The 21188-nt window shown below is 43.5% G+C and overlaps 1 protein-coding gene across 1 annotated transcript; it reads left to right on the top strand.

Moving 5' to 3' along the window:
* The first annotated feature begins 18719 nt into the window (after nucleotides 1–18719).
* Nucleotides 18720–19088, top strand: LOC148875769 (cell wall protein precursor). The gene has a single exon (XM_088965596.1). It carries the CDS (start codon nucleotides 18720–18722, stop codon nucleotides 19086–19088), a length of 369 nt encoding a protein of 122 aa, XP_088821722.1.
* Nucleotides 19089–21188: the final 2100 nt, after the last annotated feature.

Below are 21188 nucleotides of genomic sequence, written 5' to 3'. Positions count from 1 at the left end.
TTTATAATGTATAATGTATTATATTTATATATTTATATATTTTTTATACTATATGTTGTAAATATGAAAAACTGAAAAATTGAAGAACTAAACTGATAAAAAACCGAAACTGGTCAATTGGTTAATCTGTGGTACTGGTTCAGTTTCGGTTTGGGGCATTGCAAAAACCAGCAGTACTAGTTTGGTTTCAAAAAATAGCTCATGGTTCGGTTAAGTGATTTGGTTATTTTTCTTCAAACTTAATATTTGAATATGTATAATATGTATTAGATAGTATTTATAACATTGAAATTATAATGATAAGTCTTGCACTATTATTATTATTATTATTATTATTATTATTATTATAGAAAATCAAGTTTTTTAAGAACATGTTCCATAGGTAGACCCTAGAACCACCAAGACCAAAACCAACCTTGAAACTGATCTTGATAGAGTTTGTTCCAGGTTCTACGTTGGAACCAAACCGAATTTACCCATCCTCATCCCTAACTCCACCATAGTGTGTCCCCATAATTTCAAAAGCAAAGCTATAGGTGCAAATGCATATTCACTGAAACAAGATAGATAGAACATCATGTTAACTATAATCCCATCAAAGAATAATCATTAACCACCCAAGGATTTCATATACATACAAGGCAAGGTGTAATGAAATGGAGAAGACGGAAAGACCTAAGGGTGTAAGTCGGGCCAAAAATTCCAGCCCATGATCACTCTTAGAAACATTAGGGGTGCAAGCTGGGCAGGCTGCGTCAGGTTTTACCTTATCTCAGGCCCAATCCTAAAAATTGAGTATATATATAATCAGGCTGGGTTCGGACTACCTAAGGATCAGGTCCGAACCCTACTCAAAAAATCGAAAATCTTAAACTTCTGTGCCAAACCCCAATGCAAGGACTGAAAATCTAAGCCCAGCCCATTTACAATTGCTGGCTGGATAAGTTCGGGCTTGGATTGGGCGACTCCAAGTTGCTCCACTAAGAAACATCCAGCATAGAAGGTGGAAGGTATGAGTTGAATTCCCCGAAGTCCCCAACAATGATCCCAAAGCCTCTACCGTTGTTCTAGAAGAATCTTAAACTTCACACCTGTCAATGTTTCTCCCTCCCTCGAAGGAGCCATACTTAGGTCAGAAGGAAAGATGGAATGGAAGTGGAACAAAGCTAACAATAATAAAGTTGGATTTGTCTTTACCAAAGCCACAGAGCAGTTTCTAGAGGTCAAGAATTTTTCTTTTTCTCTTTCAATCGGTATCATAAAAGTAACAACATTTGAAATATTGATCGGGCATAGTTTAATATCAAATGGTATTCATAAGAAAAAGGAAAAGGGTGGAGTTTGACTGGTCAAAGCTGTTCCGGTATTATACCTTTCCAACATCATAATTTCACCTGTTTTGTTGTGGTCATTCGAAATATTGATCGGGCATAGTTTAATAACAGCTGAAGTTACTGAGAGTAACTTATCATTTTGTCTTTTTGTCGACAAAATAATTAAATAATAAAATATTTTTGTATATATCACTTAATTTTATTTTCTGCAATGCTTTAAAAATTGATCTAAAGGTCAAACCAATTTTGTCTCTGGATTGCAGGTCATTGACTGTTGAAGTCTAATTGGTCAAACTGTTATATATATGCATGTATATATTAATTTATGTTTAAATTATATTTTTTATTTATAAAAAAGTTAAAAAATGGTTTTTAAGGCTAAAAAAAAAGGTTTTGGGGGAAAAAATAGCGGGGCAAAGTACCTTCCCCATATTGGGACACAAATCTTAACAACTAACCTAAATCAATATAAGATCAGTCCCTCTAAAAGTTTACACATACATTGAAAGTGTAACCCTTGACTTGATGAACAGATCAAATGGGTCAACGATTCAACTTTATGGGTCGAATAGTTTTTGACCAAAGGCGGGCTTTTGGAAAACTTAACCATAATTCTTAAATCAAGTGATGGGCCAAATGGTTCAACCATGCAGTTTGATTTCTACGTCGGTTTTGTAAGACATTGATGAGTAATTGTAAGGCTTTGAGAACGGAGACACCATCCCGTGTTTTTTGGGTAGAATGTTCTTTGAGAACAGGGGCTGCTTTCTTCTTCCTTAATTACGATTATAAACTGAACACTGAAGTCTTGACTGAGATATTTTCAGTCAACGGTTCAGCTTATTCTCCCGCAAGGCAAAACAAAAAGGAAGGCTAGTTATTGGGTCAAACTGTCAAAGCCGACCTCTCTGAATCTGAATGCAAGAATAGGTCAACTATTGTCGTCGGGAAAAAGCACCGAAGCAATAATTGACAGCGAAACCGTCGTGAAGGCCCTTGGTATATATATATACATACACACCATTCCTGAATAAGGAGAAAAATAGAAAGTAACAAGAACTGAGTACAGAGCAGAAATCCATCACATTCGCCTCTCGAACAAAAGTCAGATATCTCGTTTTTAGCTTTAAAAAATGGAGAGAAGGATATGTCGGGCACCAAAGGAGGGGGGACGTCAATCTCCGGTAAAGGTCCCTGTTGCTGGATATATGACCGAGAAAAGATCAGGTCGTCGAGATAATTGCCAGGCGAATCCAAAATCTCGACCCATGTGCACATGCTCACCGTCCAACCATGCTGGCTCCTTCCAGTGTAGTCATCATAAGTTAGCAGTATCTGGGGAGAAGATGAGAAGGTGTCGCCGCCGTGCTGACAGAGAGATTCTGAGAAGGGCATTAGCGCCTCCGGTTCGTCGATCTAATCAACCGCGCTGGTTGAACTTCCAACCAACACCCAGCCGCCTCTGTAACATGTCCATGGCCTGAAATTTTGTCTTCCCTTGAGCCTGTTGTTTCTGAGGGTGTTGACGTTCTCTTTTTTCCTTTACGGAGTACATTAACCACTCTCTTTGCATGTAAAGATTGATTTATATCTGTTAGATGCTGTAAAAATTTTGTTATTTGGATTCTTTGGTGGAGTTAGCTGGTTAACGCATAATAAAGTAATTGTGAGTGATCCGCTCATTATTGTAACAGTGGTTCAGCCGGATCCCTGAAGGGTCTATCTGTTGGGGAATCTTGCCTACATGCATATACCTTGTTTCTATCTGTACTGGTTTTCCATATCTCTTCTCAATGCACTATCAACTGAATATATGAATAGGAGATTGGAAACAGAGATGAAATATTTCTTGTTTGGATGGCGTCTGGCAGCTAAGTTGATAACTAATCGGAGACTACTTACTTGTACGGGCTTTATTTGATCAGCTCACCTCTAGCTCTAGATCTCTGTTAGCTTAGCTGCACGCCTGCACCCAGCTTTCAGCCTAATTGGACATTTTATGATCCCATTGACACTGGCAGCATTTCTGTTTTATGATGCTCTGAGGGAGCTTCTGTATTACTTCCTTATGACTGCGCTCCAAACTGTTGTCCAAATGGTAGTTCTATTTCCATACTTGAGACTTCAGTGAACTTTGATTGCCTGATGTTTGGGACCTCAGTACACTTGCAAGGTCGAAGGTTTTCGGCGCCATGGAGGTCCTAAATCCTACAAGTATAAGACGCTACACCCCCAAATGACATTTGCCCCAGAATCTCTGTTTCCGTTTTCGTTTCTGTCATTTCTAGATCATAGTCTGCTCGGAGTTTTCTTGTCTCTGCTCGGAGTTTTCTTGTCTCTATGGATGTAGTTCATTGGGTTAAGTTAGGACACGGAAAGGATGCTCTACCACTGATGTGGGTTCAACAGAGAGACTCCAAGCCAACCATCATCAGCCTTGCACAGCATACATCCAGAGGCTTCAGCCGGGTTTTAGCTAGTCAGGATTGCTTCATTTATTTATGGTGGTAACTCATGTGTCAGATTCAGATTTCCATCGAAATATAGTTATCCAAGCCTGTGACCAAGCTGTGGATTTAAACATGATTCGTGAAAGATGGAGAGAACCCAATACAGACCAATATGCAGAGTTTTCCTGTAAACATAATACATACTTGTTATGTAGATGTGGACCATGTGGTCAAATTATGGTTTATGAGATAAACTTTGTTCTTCAGAAGCTAGCAGGGGAAGCTGGGATCGTAATTCCAGTTGAGATCAAAGTGAAGTTTTTGATAAGAGTTCATTTATGGATGGAGGGAGTCATTCAGAAACTGTTTTAAATCTTGCCTTTTTGTGTGTCTCTGCTTTCTTGTTTTCCCGTTTGTTTACTAATTCTGCAGTAATAGGACTGGACTACACGGATAAGTATTCAGAGAAGCTGCAACTAAGAAGATGTATGTTCATAATATTAAAATTAATTTACTGTTTTGGAGATCGTCTGAGAGCCATTATGAGATTTATGAGATCATTTCAAATTGTTTCCTTGTATTTTGAATGCATAAATTCACCACGAGAACAATAAAATGCACCCATCGAGTTGGGTTCTTGAAATTGTGGGATAAGCTGCAACTAAGAACAATAAAATGCACCTCAAGGGTTGTGGATACCTACTGTATGGAATGGCTTACCGATAAAGGAAGGAGGGTGTAAATATTCAAGGCAGTATGAAAGTGAAAGAACTGATTAAGGATAATGGAGATTGGGATTTAGAAAAGCTATATGGGGTGGTGAATGAAGAAATTGTGGCTCATATTCTGCAAATGAAACCATTGGGGAGAACTCACATGGACCAGATTCTGTGGAAGATGTCTAGTTCAGGAGAGTACACAGTGAAGTCTGCTTAACAAGCTCTGATGGCTGAATACCCAATATCATCAGTCCAGATCATAGATTGGGGGAGTATTTGGAAATCAAGTCCCATATAGGTTTCAGCTGTTCCACTGGAAAGTTTATTGGGGGTTGGTTTTTAACAAAAGAAAAGAAAACATCAAATTTCTACACCGAGAAGAGAGACTATGTCCAATTTGTAAACAAAAAGGAAACCACAAATCATATACTATTCCTGTGCCCTTTTGAAACATTCATATGGATGGCTTTGGACATAGGAATTAATCCACAGATGCTGTTGATATGGAGAGTTTCTTGTTCATTAAATCATGGCAGAATAGCAAGTTGAAGATGTTGAACCGACAGCAGATATTGCAATTCTTTAATAAACTGATAATAACATAAAAATTATTAAGGAATACAAGAAATAGAGTAGCGTTTGAAAACAGAGAACCAAAATAGTATGAAATACTAGAGGAAATATAAAACTAGAACTGCCTCAGGAGATTAAGGCCATGTTTGGTAGTGTTTATGTTAAAAATAAGTGCTTAAAAACAAGTGTTTATTTGAATAAGCACTTATTTGCATTTGGCACGCAGCTTTTTCAAGTGATTATTAAAAAAAAAATAAGCACATATTTCATATTGGGCATGTGGTGGTCTTTTTCACCAATAAGCACTTAAATAAGCAAATGTGACTCTTTTGTCCTTCATTTTCTTTCAATTTTTCAAAATACCCAATCGAAAGTGAATGAATAAAAGTACTTTGATAGAAGTGCTTTTATAAAAATATTTTTATAAAATTGCTCTTATAAAAGTACTTCCACAAAAGTACTTTCATAAAAGTGTTTTTGTAAAAGAGCTTTTATAAAAGTTTCTTTATAAAAGTACTTTCATAAAAGTTTTTTTTATAAAAGTACTTTCATAAAAGTGTTTTTATAGTACTTTCATAAAAGTGCTTTTATAAAAGTACTTTTATAAATGTGCTTTCGCAAAAGTACTTTCATAAAAAATTATTTTTATAAAAGTGCTTTCACAAAAGAACTTTCCTAAAAGTGCTTTTATAAAATTGCTTTTGTAAAAGTACTTTTCATAAAATCATTTTTATAAAAATGCCTTTGTAGAAGTGTTTTTCTAAAAGGGTATAATTGGTATTCTAAAAATTTACCAAGGACAATTATGGGTGAAAATTTTTGAATAAGTGCTTATTGTATGAGCACGTAAAAAAACTGGAAATTTGGGCTTAAAAAATAAGCTCTATTTTTAAAATAAACACTTATTTCAGGCTTATTTCCCAAATACCAATAAATGCTTAGCGGCCCCAATAAACACTTATTTCAAATAAGCACTTATTTTTTAGCACTCCCAAACATGGCTTAACATGAAGACTCAATGCCTGTGAATGAATTTTATTTATATATATGTTAATGGATCTTATGACCCAGACATTCTGCTAACTAAAGTTCTTGCAACTCAAGGAAAAATTATGCAAAGCTCGGAACAGTTCAGATGCAGAATGAAGGGCAGTCGTCAATGGCTTAGAAGCAACTTGGAAGTGGGGGGATAAAGAAACTAGGGTGGTGTTTGGCATTGATGCCATTTTTTGAGAAAACGGGGCCACATTAGAAAATGTGGTGTTTCAGAAAATGGCCTTTTATTTGGCATCGTTTTTTTGAAAGAAAAATATTGCTCCAAATCATGTCTTGGAAATCAGGAAAGTGTGGTATGAAAAAACACCAAATTCAATGTTTTTTCAGACAACAACCTGTTAGCAAAGTGATGTTACATCATCTTAGGTGTTGAATAACGTAGACCAATGCTGAAAATGGTTATACAGCTGGCACTGGTACTAGTGGATCATTCACAATAGTGCAGTTGGATGGAAAGGATGTTAAGGGCACAGTTGTCTAATTTTGTGTTATATTTTGATAATTATGCTATAGTATATGTAAATAGAGATGGAAAAAATGTAATGGCCTATAATCTTGCATATCTGGTTTTTCAGTTCTTGGACTGTGGGTTTGACCAAAATCTGTTTGAAATATTAGTAATCCTTTTACTTTGCAAATAAAGAAGAAGAAATTTGTGTTTTTAAATTCCGAAAGAACAAAGTCCAAAATCTGTTTTACATCAATTGGTACCTGTTTCAACAGTATTTTGGGCCTGTAAATTTTGACCCTGGACTGAACTGTCATTCTCCCAAATTTCTTTGCTGAATTGATACTTCATTTATTCTTTTTCAGGCCCCAACAAAGGAGTAGTTGGTGAGCGTAAGATAGAAGGCTCCTAAACTTTACTATCAAATTTAATAAATCAAGTCACTTAGTATGTGTTTTTAACTGTGGGCATTTATTTACTAAACGTTTATATTTTATTTATTTGTAAAATTGAGAAAAGTAATAATGAACCCCTTGATACTAAGGTGTCATTAGGCACCACATCAACAAAACAGTAAATAAACACCTAGCGGTTGGGAGAAGTACTAACAGTAGGCATGAATATAAATAAAGGCCTACTTTTACAAGTCTCTATGCGTATAAGTTCAGTTAGTAAAAAAAATGCTAAAATAACACCTATATGGCAACTTTATTCAATAAACGCTCACCACGGTTTCAAACACACGCATAATCATTCATCCTAAAGAACAAGAGCAGTGTGGAAGGTGATGTTGCACAATTTGGGCACTGCTAACTGGCTGAGAATTGCCTCCTAGCTGTGGCGGATGACACTTGAGAGAAAAAGGAAGGTGAAGGGTTCCCGGGGAGCTCTCCCGGAGGGAACACTCCGATGGCTAAGTTAGAACTCTAAGGAAAACTCAAAGAAGACACAGAGAGTTAAGAGTGCTGAAAGTGCTAGCTTCAATACCTTTCCTTCATGAGGGTTGGGGTCCTTTTATACCGGAGCTCGGTGACATCAAGCGTAACCGCCACTACCCTAGCCGTTACCGCTAGGGCAGGGGTGGCAGGTGCAGGCTGCTGCTACTGCAAGGTACAAACTAGATAGGCGTGCCATGCTTTTCAGAGACGGCGGGTAGAACGCCGCCTGGCAAGGGATCCGAGCACTGCCACCGAATCCGGTAGGTACGGATGTCAAGCAGGCACGGATGTCAGACATATCTCTCTGCAGTCTGCCAAGTTACCGTACACTGAACCACCTGAGGTGGATTTGCCTTGCACCGAGATGCCGAGGTACACCGAGGTGCCCGCACTAGAGGTGAGTCTTTAAGCAAGTTTGAACAGAAGTCTCGACGGTGCTGCCCTGAGGTGTTTCTCCCTCGGGACACTTAGCCAAAAGCCGAGGTGCTCCCTTCTTAGGAAGGGAGAGCTCGGGGCCCCTTAGGAGGAGCTTGGGTCTCAAGGGGAGCACGGTTCCCCTATCACAAGGGAGCTCGGGAAGCTCCGCCTTCAGGCTTGGGGCGAACTGGGCCTTGCTACTCGACGAGCTGTCATGCCCACCGAGTCGTTTGGTCGGGCCTCGGTGAGTTCGCTACGTCGAGTAGTGGCCAAGTTGTCACGCTGAATTGTCACTTATGCCAGGTCATGTCCACGTGTCCCCGTGCTATGAGGTCAGGCGAAATCACCCTACATCAATTGCCCCCACTCCCCATGCTAGGGGTGTTGACCTAGCACGGGGAGTCCGCACTCTGTTAGGTGGATTTGGCTCAGAGTCCAAACTTTCTTGCCTGTCAACTCATAGGTTGGACCCGCTTTCTGCTCTATTCTACCAGGCCCAGCTCGGGTCACGTACAGTCTACGCGCGGATGTCACGCAAGTTATAGACTCCGCGGATGGCAAAAAACACGCTAAACCGATTTTGCCTCGAAGGTCGTGTAGCCATTTTTCCTAAGGACCATCAGATTGTTTCGATCTCAACCGTTGATGCCCGCATATAGTGGCTATAAATAGCGAAGGTCCTAGCCATTTTCCTTCACCACAAATCTTCAGCTGTAGTTTTGAGCTCGTGTCCAAAGCCTCTAGCTCGGGTCAGTTCTCTCCCAGTCCGGTCTATTTCTCTTTGGTGAGTCACCCTATCTTTTCTTCAGTTTTAGCTTTGTCTTCCTTTGATAGCCTATTAGATGAGCCCAAAGTGGGTACCTTGGCTCAGGGTAACCCTACCGGAGCCCAGTCTCCCGAGGCGCGGGTGGCCTCAGGCAATCAGGCATCCACCTCTCACCAGGGTCGGATGCTAGACATGTTCGGACCCTCCACCATGACCCTGGAGAGGCTCTGCCAACTCATTTGGTAGTATAACTTGCCTAGGGAGTACACCTACAGCTTACCTGCGGGGAACTTCCCATGGTAGCACGGCCTTGATGAGGTCGTGATCTTCCAAGAGCAGCTCATAGCCGGTCTACGCCTTCCCTTTCACCCACTCATAGTGGAGGTCCTGAAACACTTCAATGTTATGATAGACCAGCTTCACCCGAACTCAGTCCGTAATGTGGTCGGGACCATCTCCCTCTGTTACAAGTATGTCCTCCCCCTTAACTTAGACATATTTTGTTCTCTCCTTACCATTAAGAAGAGCACTTCATGCGTTCTCCCTGAGCACTGGAGGGCTTACTACTTGTCTCCTTGCTCGGGCTTTAAGTTAATGCACAAGCTTCCTAGCAAGATCCCGGCTTGTCCCCTCGCCCGGGCTTTAAGTTACTACTTGTCCCCTCGCCCAGAACCCTGTGGGGTGGCCCTTCCCTATTCACTGGAGGGCGGCTATCCAAGACCCTGGTGTCATACTCGACAAAAAGACCAGGGAGGCATTCCACTCGTGGGTGAGATCGGTTGTGATTTCAAAGATTATATCACCAAGGGTATGCACTTCCAGGCTGGCTTGAGCCTGGGTAGGTAGCTAGTACCTTAGTTGTTTGGCCCGCTCCTTTCTTTTACTCGAGTACTAATGCCGAGCTCTGTTGCAAGTCCGATGGAGGCAGACAAGCTCAAGGGAGATTGGCTCTTCAAGCATATGAAGGGGAGGAAGAAGCGAGCTCCAAAGAGAGCCCGTATCGAGTCATTGCCAGCCCCCACTCCCGAGCCCAAGCTTCCATCGGCTCCAACTTCCGACCCTGAGCTCCCTGGGGCTCCTCCGATCATTAACTTGGAGGAGTCCATACCACCAAGGGAGCTCAAGACCTCGGCTAAGATCGCTACAAGAGCAGTAGCTGCTGCTGAGGCGGCCATCGGGGCTATTGACGTAGTGGCTGAGGTCTCCGCCGAGCCCATCTATATAGCCGAGACGGCGATCTCCAGCTCAGGGAGGCTAGATGAGGGCCGAAGTATCTTGGCACCCCAGTAAGGTCTTCGGAAGAGTAAGGGGGCCATTTACTCCAAGGTAATTTTAGTCCAAGCCAAAATGCTTAATCCTGCTTAGCTCGGAGCCTGGGCTGCCACCCACACTATGGTGGTAAGTTCTCTTCTCTTCCCTTCTCTTTCACATACACGTTTCTTCGGTACTAACTAACTTCCTTTGTCAGGCGAACTCCGCCGTGCATGCCCTCTCTCTTTAGTCCGAGATGAACCTGAAGCAAGACCACCAAGGAGTCTTCCCGTGCCGCTCATACCGGTTTGAGAGTAGCTTGTGAGCAGATCCACCGATTGGAGAGTGGCACCGTGGCCTAGAGGGGTGTCATTACGGCGCTGACGGTGGAGAAGGATGAGCTAGCGCGCGAGAATGACATGCTGAGGGGCGAGATGGAGGCCCTCAAAGTGGAGCTGACGCGCGAGAAGGGTGTTTTGAGGGGCGAAATGGATGCCCTTAGAGCATAGGCAGAAGGCCTTAAGGAAAATAAGAAGGCCCTTCTGCACAAGGTGGAGTACCTCAAGGTGGACATCGAAGAGAAGACCGAGATCTTCACTCGAGCGATAGAGGAGGCGAAGATCAAGGCCGTCACGGAGTACATTTAGTCCGACAAATTTTATATCATTTTGGGGGAGGCCTACCGCAAGGGGTTCAAGCTCAGCTGGTGGCTGATAAGGCACACATGCCCCAAGCTTGACACATGTTCCAAAACCACTTCGCGAATCATGGATGAGATAGCTCGTCAAGCCGTGGAGGACCCAAACTCAGAGGAGGAGGATGGTGACGAAGAAGCGGACACCTCTGACCAGCCCAAAGCTCCTAAGGAGGTCTCTCGTGGGGGTGAAAAGCCCCCGAAGTGTTTGCCTTTGTATTCCGAGCCTGCAAGCTCAGTCTCCTTTTTTTTTTGTCTAGCCCATTGTACAAAAATCTATTAATGAAGTTGATCTTTTTTCCTAAGTGATCTAATTGTTTTATCCAAGCTTATCGTGGTTGAGTGTGCGGAGTGAATCGTAGTAGGCATAGTAAGGCATATGCCCGAACTGTCTTGTGACGTACACCGAGGTGATTGATGCAGTAAGGCATAGTAGGGCGTATGCTCGAACTATCTTCTGGTGTACACCGAGGTGATTGATACAGTGAAGCATAGTAGGGCATATGCTTGAACTATCTTCTGGTGTACACCGAGGTGATTGATATAGTAAGGCATAGTAGGGCGTATGCTCGAACTATCCTCTGGTGTACACCAAGGTGATTGATACAGTAAGGCATAATAGCGCGTATGCCCGAACTATCTTCTGGTGTACACCGAGGTGATTGATACAGTAAGGCATAGTAGGGCGTATGCCCAAACTGTCCTCTGGTGTACACTAAGGTAATAGACATGGTGAGGCATATGCCCGAATGTCTCCTTGTTGCATGTCGAGGTGAGCCTAGCATTGTAGGATTTACTGGTCTACTTGTGCCCTCTGATACATTATGTATTATGGTGCCGAGCTCCTTGATCAGCTCGGTGTTTTATCCCCTTAGAATTCATTCGTGTCATAAAGGTAGCCAAGTTATTATGCCAGAGTCTGTTAGTTCGACTTTAGGGCCCTTGAGCCCTAAGAGTGACTTGTGGTCTACTCCGTCAATTATAGGTAATACTGTTTTAGGTTGACAATATTCCATGCCCGAGGTATTTGTTCCCCTTCCAGGGTTTTGAGCTCGTACGTTCCTTCCTCGAGTACTCGCTTCACTTGGTAGGGTCCTTCCCAGTTTGGACCGAGCTTGCCAACACCGGACTCAGGCACCATGACCTTAAGGAGAACCATGTCGCTAATGCGGAGAGTCCACTTTTTGACCCTGGCGTTATAGTACTGAGCTGTCCTCTACTGGTAGGCTGTGGTCCTGATGTATGCAGGGTCCCGCACTTCGTCAAGCAAGTCGAGGTTGGTACGTAGCTCGTCTTTGTTTGCCCTATCATCATACGCTTCTAATCTCAGCAAAGGAACTTCAGTCTTGGCTAGAATGACTGCTTTGGTGTCGTACGTGAGGTTGAAGGGGGTTTCTCTTGTGGTGGTCTTTTTCGTGGTACGATAGGCCCATAATACACTAGGCAGCTCATCCACCCACAATCCTTTAGCTTGGCCCATGCACCTTTAGTCCTCGAAGTATAGCCCTATTCGTGACTTCCATTTGACCATTTTCCTGAGGGTATGCCACTGAGGTGAAGTTCTGCTGAATTTCCATGTCTCAACACCAATTTTGGAATTTGATGTCTTCAAACTACTTACCATTGTCGGAGATCAGTATCCGAGGTAATCCGAAATGACACACTATGTTCTTCCAAAAGAAGTTCTACACATTCTAGGTTGTGATTGTTGCGAGAGGTTCGACTTTGACCCACTTTGTGAAATAGTCAACTGCCACCACTAGGAACCTCCTTTGTCCTGTTACTGGTGGGAATGGCCCGAGTAGGTCAATCCCCCATTGTGCAAATGGCCATGGGTTAGTGAGGTATTTTAGGTCGGCAGCAGGCCGGTGGTGGATGTTGGCGTGCTTCTAACACTTGTCGCATTTTTTGACGAGCTCGGTTGCATTTGCCTTCATTGTTGGCCAGTAGTATCCCTGTCGTAGTGCTTTCTGGGTGAGGGATCTTCCCCCCCAAGTGTCCACCGCACAGGCCCTCATGAGTATCGTGGAGGATGAGCTCAGCTTTAGAGGGTCGCAGGCAGTGCAGGTAGGGGAGCCTGTAGGATCTTCGGTATAGTCGTCCGTCTATCATGACGTATTTGGCTGCCTGACACTCTACTCTCCTGGCAGCATTACGATCTATAGGGAGGGTCCCGTGTAGTAGGAAGCTTGTGAGCAGATCAATCTAGCTCGGCTTTGCTTGAACAACGGGAGCGACCTCCTCTACACCCCTGAGAATGCTAGGCCGAGGCAAGTTCTCTATATACACGGTCCTCATGGTGTTATCACCAGTGCTGGCTAATCGGGATAGGGCATCAGTCTCAATGTTCTCTGACCTTGGAATTTGCTGGATGAAGTGTGACTGAAAGTTGAGCAGAGCTCCTCTCACTTTGGCTAAGTATGCTACCATGGTTGGCTCATGAGCTTCGTACTCACCCGTAACCTGATTGACCACAAGTTGGGAATCGCGGCAGACGACAATGTGTTTGGCTTTCACTTCCTTTGCCAGATCCAGCCCGACTAGTAGTGCCTCATACTCTGCGTTGTTGGATGCCACGAACTTAAAACGTAGTGTACTCCATTTTCACACCACTTGGCCCATACAGAACAATCCTAGCTCCGTTGCCTTGCCGGTTTGACAAACCATCAACATGAAGGATCCATGGCTCTTCGTCCCAGCTCGTGCTTGGCCTAACTAGGAGAGATACTGCGCTGGTTGCTACTTCACGGTTTTCGAGTTCAACCAGTCTAGGAATCCCAAGCTCTCCCATACTAGGGGCCTCGTGTTCCTCTGGCCTGGGGACTTCAGAGCTAAAGATGCATTCTACGACAAAATCTGCCAAGGCCTGGGCCTTGATAGTAGTTCATAGTTTATACTAGAGTTTGTATTCGCTGAGCTCGATGGCCCACTTTGTCAACCTCCCCGAGACCTCGGACTTGAGCAAAACTTGCCTCAGAGGTTTGTTGGTAAGGACAACAATGGTGTGAGCTTGAAAGTACGGGCAGAGCTTTTGGGCTGCTATAACTAGTGCATAGGCTAACTTTTCTCTCTGGGTACCTTGTCTCTGCTCCCTACAACACTTCACTAACATAATAGATGGGTCGTTGGACCCAATCTACTTCTCTTATTAGTACCGAGCTGACCACCTCGTTACTTGCCGAGAGGTATAGCTCTAAAACATCACCCACTTCGGTTTAGGTTAAGACTGGGATATTGGCAAGGTACCTTTTGAGCTCGTCGAACGTGAGCTGGCACTCTTTGGTCCATTCAAAGCCTTTTCTTTTTATGGTCTTAAAGAAAGGCAAGCAGCGATCTGTTGAATTGGACAAAAAGCGACTTAGGGCGGCTAACCGGCCGTTCAGCTTCTGAACCTCCTTTAATTTCTGAGGTGGTCTCATTTCTAGGATGGCTTTGATTTTCTCCAGGTTGGCCTCAATGCCTTGCCAGTTAACGATGTACCCTAGAAATTTACCCGAGGTGACACCAAAGACACACTTATTTGGGTTCAGTTTCATGTTGAACTTATGCAGAATTTCGAAAACTGAATACAAATCTTGTATTAAATCATGTGAAAACTGGGTTTTGACGACCATGTCGTCTATATAACATTCTATTTTCTGCCAATCAATGGCTCAAACAGTTTGTTTACAAGTCTTTGAAAAGTGGCCCCAACGTTTTTCAACCCGAAGGGCATGACCTTGTAACAATACAAGCTGAACTCGGTTATGAAATCAGTTTTCTCTTCATCATCTGGGTCCATCCTGATCTGATTGTAGCCCGAATAGGTGTCCAGGAAGCTCAACAACTCATGTCCTGAGGTCGCATCCACTAGACGGTCGATCATGGGAAGTGGGAAGCAGTCCTTTGGGCAAGCTCGGTTCAGGTCAGTGTAATCGATGCACATGCGCCATTTACCATTGGCCTTTTTCACCAGAACGGGGTTGGTCACCCAGCTCGGGTAATAAACCTCCCTGATAAAATCGACTGTAAGGAGCTTCCCGACCTCCTCGTCGATTGCCCTCCACAGCTCTGGGGCTAAGTTGCGTTTCTTCTGTCTAACGGGCCTAACTATGGGATCAGTGTTGAGCCTATGAGTTATAATGCTGGGGTCTATGCCAGGCATTTCTACCACTGACCATGCAAAAATATCTAAATTTTCGAGTAAGAAACTTACCAGTTGAGATCGTAGGGGTTCTTCAACAGAAGCACCGATCTGAAGTACCCGAGCTGGGTCCTCCGCCAAAGCCGGGATGGGGGTGGTCTCTTTGGTAGGCGCGGCTCGCTTTGCGAATTGCTCCGTAGGTTGTTCTAGCTCGAGGTCGTTTGCTACCTTGGCCTTTCCTTTGTGGGCAACTACGTAGCACTTGCGGGACTCGAGTTGATCACCTCGCGTCACTTCGGCTCTGAAGTTTGTAGGGAACTTCATCGCCAGATGGTAGGTGGAGACTACTGTTCGTAAGGCGTGGGTGATGGGCCGACCTACTATCGCATTGTACAGGGAGGGGGTCGCGACCACTAGGAACTCATGGCTGAGCCTTACCACACTAGGCCAGGTGTCGACCTCCACAAGTACAGTGACTCTCCTTAAAGGCCTGACCTCCTCATCGTTGAATCCCACAAGTGGAGTGTTTGCAGGCTTTAGGTCGCTTTTTCGGAGCTGTAGCTGATCGAAGGCTGCCTTGAAGAGAATATTCGCCGAGCTGCCTAAGTCGACTAGGACGTGCCTAACCTCGAAGTCATTGATCTTAATCTTTATGGTGAGTGCATTATCATATGGGTAATGGACCCCTCGTGCATCATCTTCAGTGAAGAAGATTGGTTCCTCCATCCTTGGCCGCTTTGGGGGGTTAAGCTCTTCCTTGGCGGCCTCGCGGGCTGATGACCGAGCTGTTGCCGAAGTGCAGCCCGAGATAATCGATCCCCCGACAACCACATGGATGGTCCCCCGAATTGGTCTCTTGTCGGGAGGCTACCTTTGCGGCTGTTCTGCTAGTTTGTTGGACTCGGGAGCTTCTTTACTCTGCTCCCCGTGCCGACCTGCTTTATTATTCTTATTATTATGCTGTACAAAATTTCTTAGATATCCGCGATGGATAAGTTATTCTATCTCGTCGCGGAGGTTCTTACAGTTTTTGGTACTATGACCGTGATTTCTATGGAAACTACAATACAAGTTTTTATTCCTAACATTGGGATCGACCTTAAGCCGAGGTGGCCACTTCACATATGGGGCATCCTTGATCGCCATGAGGATCTCGGCCTGCTTTGTGTTGAGGGGTGTATAATCCCTTTCTGCTGCCGAAGCTCGGAAAGGCTGAATTGGCTTTGCCCCCCCAGCTAGGTCCTCCTTCTTCTTGCTATCACTTGGAGTTGGGGGCTCCGATTCCCTTTTTCCTTTTTCAAGGGCCTGCTCACCCTTCTGGTTGATCTCCTCCTCTGTCCCTATGAACCGATCTACCAGTTCGAGGAACTCGGTCATGGTCTTGGGTTGGTTGACCGCCACGTGCCACCTGAACTCCTTGTGGGTAATGCCCCGCTTGGCCGAAGTGAGCCGAACTGTAGGGTCTAGGTCGGGTATCTGCAGGTAAGCGTCATTAAACCGCTTGATGTAGTTTTGAATGGACTCTCCTTCCCTCTGGACTATGCTGAGGAGGCTTTCTTGGGTCCTCGGGCACCTTTTACTGGTGACAAAGTGGGAGGTGAAGACATGCACAAACTGCGCCCAGCTCCTTATTGAACCTAGCATGAGGTTTCAGTACCAGGTGTGGGCTACTCCCTTGAAAGTGGTGGAGAAGGCCATGCACATGCAAGACTTACTCGCCTTAGCCAAGTGCATTTGGGACTGGAAGGCGTCCACGTGGTCGTTGGGGTCAAAGGACCCATCGTACTTGTCCAGCGGGGGGAGCTTGAAGTCCCTTGGCACGGGGACAACGAGGAGCTCTGGGGACAGAGGGGAGGAGACTAAAAGAAGTGGTGTAGCTTTTACCTCTCCCGAACTTATTTCTACTTTGCCTTTGAGTTCGGGCAGATTGTGGGTGGTAGCAGTTCGGCGAGCTCGGTGGCTTCTCCATTGCTTCTTGGCCGGCTTGGCGTTGGTGCTACTGGCCTCGGTGTTACTGAGCTCGATGGGCCTAGGGAGAGGCAGGGATGGTTGTCGGTGGCTGCGAATAGAGGGACCTTGTTCCTGGTCGTCGACTAGCACTTTGAACTGGTTCTTCGCAAGCAGAGGTTCGAACTGTGAATGCTGAGGTGATGCCGGCCTAATCGGATAGGAAGCCCCCGATTAGAAATGTCAATCCAAAGTATAGAAGCTGTTATTATCCGCTTGGGTCTCAAGGGGAGCTCGGGTCCCATATCACGGGGGAGCTTGGGGAGCTCCGCCTTCAGGCTTGGGGCGAACTGGGCCTTGTTACTCCCGCCAAGTCGTTTGGCCGGTCCTCGGCGATCTCATTATGCCGAGTAGTGGACAGGCTGTCACGCTGAATTATCACTTATGTTAGGTCATATCCACGTGTACCCGTGCTACGAGATCGGGCCAAATCACCCTAAATCAGAAGGGTAGATGCATGCTCAACGATTGTCGCTCATTCCGCCCCACTTGAACGAGGAGAGCAAAATATAAGGACACTACTTGTCCACGTTACTTTTGCTTGCTGGTTTCATTTATTGGCCGTTATTGCCGTTGGTGGAGGTGAGGATGTAAATAATTAATTGCAGTACCCAACTCCTCTCCGCGGTGGGGTTTGAGGACTCGGAAAGAATTAACTACACAAACAAGTAAACAAAGCAAAACAGATCAGAACTGTTACTGATTGCTGAGTTGTCCTAATTAGGATAGCCCGGTTAGAAATGTCAATCCAAAGTATAGAAGCTGTTATTATCCGTTCATCAGTAGGGATGGATTGAACTATAAAAAATCAAAAATCCCTTTTTCTTTCTTCAGACGCGCGAAGATGCATTTACCAGATCAAGGGCCGTAAATGAGCAAATTAAAGCTACTTCACTACTTAGGTAGCTCGATCGGCTTGTTGGGAGGGCTGTGCTAGCTGAAGATAAGCTTTGGTTCAGCTAAATCTGTTGTGATGTGATTTTCAGAAGTTACTTAGGTTCAGCAGCTAGCATATACATTAAATAAGTTATGTTCCTTGACAACTGGCTTAGCTGCATGCCTGGACAAGGCCCTTCGGATCAATGCCTGTTCGGGAGAGATGAATTCAATATTCAGCTAAACTGGTTCAGCTGTTTTGCAGCACTTCGTATATCTATAAGCTAATGACTGACTGACAGTCAATTTGAGCTTCCTAGATTTTTCATCAAGCATAGCTTAAAGACTGTCGGTGTAAAATCCACCTTATTAGAGAGGCAGAAGCCGCTGCTCTTCAGCCTCCAGCCAAATGGGGGCGGCAGGCGGGAAGCGGCACTCAAAGAAGCAAGAAGCGCGTTGAGCTGAAATAGAACAGCTTTTCAACTAACTGATCAACAGCTGATTTGACTCTCTGAAATTCTCACCAAACCATAACAGGCTGTCCGTACGTGTGTGTCCCAGTCTCAGACCAGAAGCCACTGCGCTTCAGTCAGCCCTCCCAACTGGTGGTACGTACTGAGACTGAATTTGAGCTCATTTTATTAATTTAAACAACTGAGTTTAGCTCGATCGGCTTTTTAATGTATATTAGATTAATTGTGGTCCCGAAACAAACATGGGTCCTTAATTCGAGCATCAATCGTCATAACATGAAAATTGAAGATCAAAAACTATAACTTGATTTCAGCGTTCACGGGTCACGACCCCAGCCGAGCTCGTTTATAATAATGGAAGGTAAGCTACTAATTAAGCTCGGGTCATCAATTTCATTCTATTTCCTACCGTCTCTACTGTAACATAGCGTAGCATTCAATATCTTAACTCACCGCCAAAATAGTCACCAAACTCTTCTCATCTTACATGCTATAAAGGGCCACTCTCTAGGTATCCTCTTCACAAAGCACCCCAGCTACTCTCTGTCTGTATACTCTCCTCTAATTAATTATTTCATAGTCCCTCCATCATCAATGGCTAGCAGCTCGCTTCCTTCTGTGTTTCCTTCCTTTCTTGTTATCACCATACTACTTGCAACAACTCAACTGACCAGTGCGGTGCGTAACCTCCCAACCACCACCAAGACGGATGTCGACAGGAAACATCCCGACTTCTTTGTTGATCAAGGCGGCGGAGTGGTTATCCCAGGTGTTGGAAGGGTAACGGTTCCTTCTTTGGGCAGAGGAGGTTCATCTTTTTCGCCATACATTGGTGGTGGTGGTGGTGGTGGTGCTAATAATCAATACATTCCAGGCCTTGACGACACCTTTGTTCCCAACCCAGGAGTAGAGATTCCGAACCCTTTTCGTGGTGGCTACGTTCCTGGGGCAGCTCGTCCTTGAGTTTGTCTCCCAATATTGATGATCAGCTTCTTAATTAATTAACTTCATACTGCAATGACTCTGCTTGAATCATTGCTTGTATTATCAGGGTAGAACTTAGGAATCTTGGGTTCTTAAGAGTTGCTTTCTCTTCCTAATTCTCTGTTGGGATGCTTTTCCTGTATTGCGACGTATTGGTTTCAATAAAATGACGGTAAATTAGTCAATTTCTACCGCTGCTTTTATGTTTTCTATAAGAGAGAGAGAGCACAGTTCAAAGTCGCATTCCTCCGTGGAAAGGGAATCCACACTCCACAAACTTTTCTCTTCGGAATGATCCATAACCTCAGGGTCAGAATTTGTAGGCTCAGACTACATTTGGGGTAGGTGTCAGTTGATGCCAATTCACTGGTGAATATGGATGCATAGAGTGTGGTTTTTGGACCTTCTGAATATTCATAACTTTGTACGGGGAATTAAAAATCTGCATTAGGCCTATTTGTACTTTTCCATTATATTAATATACCAATAGTGCCTTAAGATCAATGTTTAGAGGCCAAAGACGATTAAGGCTGCATTTGGCATTCCTTATTATAAGGATTCGTCTCTTTTTTGTGGTTAAAAATTCAGTGTTAATAAGAGCATTTTAACTGCAAAAATGAGATAAATCCTTAAAATAAGGAATGCAAAATGTAGCAAGGATATTTGTTTGCATAGTTTCATTCTCTTCCAGTTCCCTTGTTAAAATCCCCAATAAACCATATTAGTAAATGATTGCAGCTGGGTTTTCAAACACTTGACAACGAGTCATGAAAATATGGTTCCCCATGTGGCATGAAGTTATAGATGGTCTAAGTAGGGGACTGGATCTAAATTAATTGAGAGATATGTGGCTGAAATTCATTACCGGTAAAGAGTGGGTAAGAAAAGTGAATATGAAATCTCATTATAGTTATAATCATCCAAAAAGCACTTAAAAAATATTCTTACAACTATCAAAAGTGTTTTTTAATCTTTTTCAATGTTAATTTGAAGGTATTTTATGGAATAAGTGTCAAAAAAATTTTTTAAGTGTTCATTAAAGGTGTTTACAATGAGTTCACATCCCGCCCCACAACATATCCCTACTATGTATTGGAAACATCTCCTGATGATAATGCTAATTTTGATGATGTGTTAATGGGGAAATGTTCTCTATACACGGCAGGGATATGCTGTGGGGTGGCTCCTTGTGGGGAAGAGATGTGAACTCGTTTACAACATTATGCCTACCTGATTCGCACCGGTAAAGTATATAAGTAAAAGCTTTAGCTGTTTGGGGCCAACAGCCCATCTCTGCTGTTGAAAACATTTTTGGGAATGCCACTTTACCATAGAATGGGATAAAATATAATTACTCCCTACATTTTAACCATAAACATTATGAATATATTCAGCCTAAAAACACTCTCAACAGCATAGGCTGTTAGGGGCCAACATCCAAAGTTAAGTACGTAAATTATATTCTACTTGCTGGGTTGTGAATCCAATTAAAGAAATACTAATTTGCCGGGTGTACTTTTAACAACTCTCTTGCCGGGCGGGGATCTAACAAGTTGGCTCATACAGAGAGCAGCAGAAAATAGGAACAAATAAGCAAAAAGGAAAATAAGAACAAATGATTTACGTCATTACGTGGTTGGTAAAAAATTACCATATTGCGGTAGAAAATGGAGCATTCGTGTTGCAAATAACTCTTTATTTTTGTTTGGTGAATGGGCCCTAATTAACCTGGTGAAGGCAGAATTCACGATATTCGATTTAAGTTGCTACTTGATCAAGTTAAAACAAAATCCAAGACAGAAAATGATTATTCAAGAATAATGAAATAAAAAAAGAAAGAAAACTAAAAATAGAGTAATTGAAGAAAAACATACATAGATTTATATGGTTTAGCTTATCACATATGTCCATGGAGCTAAAAGATACTTGTAAGCATATAAGTGTGAATGCATTTATGTATGAATGAGAAATGATAAATGAAGGAAGAAGTTGAGAGATTGGGATCAGAAAATCTGGAATTTGTGCAATTAAAGAAGCTTTTGCCTCTCCCTTTATTTAAGGGTGAAATATAAAATCATC

Source organism: Nelumbo lutea, chromosome 1, assembly GCF_056320005.1.
Source record: "Nelumbo lutea isolate HS-2025 chromosome 1, American lotus-T2T, whole genome shotgun sequence".
Classification (NCBI taxonomy): Eukaryota; Viridiplantae; Streptophyta; class Magnoliopsida; order Proteales; family Nelumbonaceae; genus Nelumbo; species Nelumbo lutea.
The sequence above is the reverse complement of the archived record's forward strand: the minus strand, read 5'-3'. Positions and strand labels throughout refer to the sequence as shown.

What these genes read in the sequence shown, in the direction of transcription:
- LOC148875769 (XM_088965596.1), top strand. Translation starts at nt 18,720, where the DNA reads ATGGCTAGCAGCTCGCTTCCTTCTGTGTTTCCTTCCTTTCTTGTTATC.